The 3613-nt window shown below is 43.2% G+C and overlaps 1 protein-coding gene across 6 annotated transcripts in view; it reads right to left on the reverse strand.

Annotated features, from left to right (window-relative positions):
- Positions 1-1313: 1313 nt before the first annotated feature.
- Positions 1314-3613, reverse strand: part of APLP2 (amyloid beta precursor like protein 2) — a 101138-nt gene continuing 98838 nt past the window's right edge. For 5 of the 6 annotated variants that reach the window (XM_019509305.1, XM_019509297.1, XM_019509274.1 and 2 more), the window contains one exon: positions 1314-2781. In XM_019509305.1, coding sequence (XP_019364850.1) covers positions 2680-2781 — 102 coding nt within the window. In that variant the 3' untranslated portion in view covers positions 1314-2679. Of the gene's footprint in view, positions 2799-3613 lie in introns of all 6 variants that reach the window. The other variant, XM_019509289.1, reaches the window with a different exon arrangement.

Genomic DNA, 3613 nt, shown 5'->3' on the forward strand with positions numbered 1-3613 from the left:
CAAAAATATACACAAGTGTTTTCCGATCCCGAAGTTTAAATCCATTTCAGCCCACTGTTTTTTGAGCACTTGAGCATTAAGACATTCATTCAGACTTAGGTCCAATGTATTTGCTTTAGCATTCTAATCAGATTAAGCCTGAACTCCCAAATTAGGACCCAGAATGCCTCTCTGATCTGAAATTAACAGTGGAGGTGCAGGTCCTCTCCCCAGAAAACGAAAGGCAGGGTTTTAGGTTTGCTGTAATGTCATTTAAATGAACTTCTGTTAATCAAACTCCTTCCCAAGTAGTTGTGACAAGCCAAGAGAAGGCTTTCTAGGACACCATCTGTTCTTTCCTGCAGGCACTGAATAATTTACCCAGAATGTGGCAGTTCCAGTAGACTGAAGAGTGCACATCCAAGGCTGGGCAAGTTGTACACAATCACATTTCTCGTGTGGTTTTACTTTTTACTTTACCTCTCGCCTACCTTTGCTCCACAGTACCTGTTGGATGCTGGCGCGCTGCAATAACTCTCGGCCATCCTGCGTCTTAGCCTTGGAAATAAAATGCAAAAGGCAACAACTCCAGTTATTTCAGCATGATGGAGGAGAGGGAGAATTCATGCTTGAAGTCACCATTCAGAGGGAAGGACAAGGACAGCTGTTAGCTCTGTAGGTCATTAGTTTTAACTATTTTGGAAAGACAAATTTAGAATGCCTATCAATTTGTTTCCTTTCCTAAAATATTGCAGATTGAAGGGTCCCCATGACTGAAGGCTCCCTTGATTTGACCACACTAGTGCATGCAACACAAAGCCAAATCATTGCATTTTAAAATTCTGCTAGCTAGAAATGGTGGGTGGGTGCCCAGACAACCAGAATGATTTGCTTTAGCTGTGCAGCTCTGGCATGGTTCCTTTTGAGGGACCATGCCAGTCTGCCTCCATCCACAGTGATTTTGGCATTTCAAAACTGGTTGCAATGCCTCTCTGGAAGTCACCAGCCTATGAATAGCTGTGGCTCAGGGACTGAGCACCTGGTCATGTTGAACAGCTGGCTATACAAAGCCCCAGTTGCTGGTTCTCTCTCATCTCCTCCTCTCCGCAAGTGTTGACAGGGCCTGGAAATACTGCAGAAAGCTTTGGCTAGAGAGGAACAATCCTCTACAACAAGCAACTAGGAAGAGCTCTGAACTCTAGTCCTTGGAAGAGGATGGGGATGAGGATTCAGAGCTGAAGATGCATTAGGGAAAAGGAGAAAACAGGCCCCATGGCTCACAAAGGGCACAGAGGAAGCCCAAGTGGGCCCAGCAGTAAAGAGAGGAACCATTCTGGAAGTTAACGTGTTTATTGATGTGTTTAACTTTGTACATTCCCCACAGACCACATTAAGGAGTTTGCAGGTAAATCTGTGCATAGTGGGAAGAGACATGGAAGGGGGAAAGAAAAGAAAGTCACAGGAAAAAAAAAAAGAAGAAAAAAAAAAATACACCACAGGTTACCAGAACCTCCAGATTGAAGAAAAAAAGCTGTGAGCATTAACACCAATTATACAAGCGCTACAAAGACATGATGGTGACTGGAAAACACCCCCTTGCTCTCTACAGTTTTTGGTCGAATAGGCAGTATCCCTTTCCTATTCTCCCCCCTATTTAGAGTGAACTCCATGTACTTTTGTTCCCCAATGCTGAGTATTGCACCAGTCATTCTTCTAGGCCTGGGAATAAAATTCGAGAGATGGCCCAATATCACTGGAGAGAGACTACAAGGCTCCAAAACCAGCATCTACAGCCTACTTACCATGTTGGCGGTGGGGAGGAGGGAGCTGGGGAACGTTACAGATAGTGGCAAGAGGGGCTGGTGAGCACTGAAGGAGGCTGGTTAGATCCTCTGGTGGAGGGATTTAAAATTCAGTACCAAGGACTAGATTTAGAAGGGGAATGTGCAGACCCCAGAACGCACAAGCCACATCCTAACACTCCACTCGGGTGCTTATTAATGGAGATGGCAATAGCTTTGTAACTCAGCTGCTAGGGAGTCTAGGATCCTAGGAACTGTGATGCAGGGGTGGGCACAGAGCACTGGCATCTGGGGATTCTTCATAAAGCTTTTTCCCCCTTAATCACACTTTTACTGCTCTGAACCCTATTTAATCTCTTTGCAACTTCCAGCAAAATTCAGTTTAAAAAAAAAAAAAAAAGAAAAAAGGAATACTGCTTTATATATAAAAGCCAGAATGACTGAAGAGCCACAAGTGCCTCCTTTATACAATGTGGGTTGGTACAAAGGCCTTCAATATACAAGGGATCTATCAGAAATAAAAATCAACATCTCCCATTATATATATAGAGCTCGTATCAGATGACGGTACAACAAAACTGGGATTTTCAGAGTATTTTTTTTAAAAAAAAAAGAAAAACTACATCTCAGTCAAATATCTGCAATAGATCCATTTTTCCCCCATTTAAAGATTTATATATCATCATATTGTTATATTATCATTTCTTCACCCATTTAAAAGAATGGAAATTGCAACTCTACAGTAGTAATTATAGTCTTAATGATCCAGGAGTTTTGAATGTAAGATGAAGTCCTCTTGAAGCAACTGTTGGTCAGTAGTTGATCCAAAACACTGGACCATTTTGGCCCTTTCTGCCCTGCCCCTCTTCCAGTCAGGGCTGCTGCATCTTCACATCCTTTAAATCTGCATCTGCTCCAAGTATTTGTAAGTCGGGTTCTCATAGCCATGGTTCTGCATCTTGCTCAGATGCCGCTCCTCTGGAGTAAGCATGGGGTCAACCTTCAAAAGACAAGACACCAACCAGACAATGGAATCAAAGTACCATATGTTCTCACATACAGCATGCAATTTTCCCCCCTGCAAACAAGCTGCTAGAAGTGGCAGCGTGCATTATATGTGAGAAACACATTTAGAGCAATTTCTGCCACTTACCAGGCAAAAACGAAAGTAAAATCTGCAGATGACACAGGAGCACAACAATAAGCAGGCTACTCAGTTACCTTCTACAAGGAACAATCTTTTTCTCTTCATTCTGTCTTTTAAAATGAAGGGGCATATTTTATTCTGGGGTGTGTTATATGTGGGAAGACACAGCAACTTCCAGGTTCCCCTAATCTGAGTAGCTGTAATAGTCCAGAGACAGCCACTGGTTCCATAGGCAGCAAGATACAAACAGAAATACCAGTAGCCACTGCAAACAGCCTGCTTATCATTCCTGAAAAGTGACATGATACTGAAAAACCCCTCATTGTTCAGCATAAAGGCTGCCTGCTGGCTCCTGCAGGCACAACACTGCCACGGGCTATTCCTGCCTCCACATCCCACACATTGGATCACCATGCCTCAACAGTTGCCAAGTTACCCAAAGGGTGAGTTGCTATAGATTCACTCTTGCTTATTACCTTGCTCAAGACTTGAGACGTGAAAGCTCATTTAATGCTAAATCCCTTCTTCAGACAGAAAAGGAAGCTTAGCCAAAATCCTTGTGATAAGTGCAGTTGACAAGTCTCAGGACAACACACAAATGATAAACAGCTATGTGGAAATATAGCAGCAAGGATCTCAGGATCCACAGGGTTCAGTCTCCTCTAGCTGAAAGGAATGCAACCGA

The sequence above is a fragment of the Gavialis gangeticus genome, unplaced genomic scaffold, assembly GCF_001723915.1.
Source record: "Gavialis gangeticus isolate Ggan-Ray unplaced genomic scaffold, GavGan_comp1, whole genome shotgun sequence".
NCBI classification, from domain to species: domain Eukaryota; kingdom Metazoa; phylum Chordata; order Crocodylia; family Gavialidae; genus Gavialis; species Gavialis gangeticus.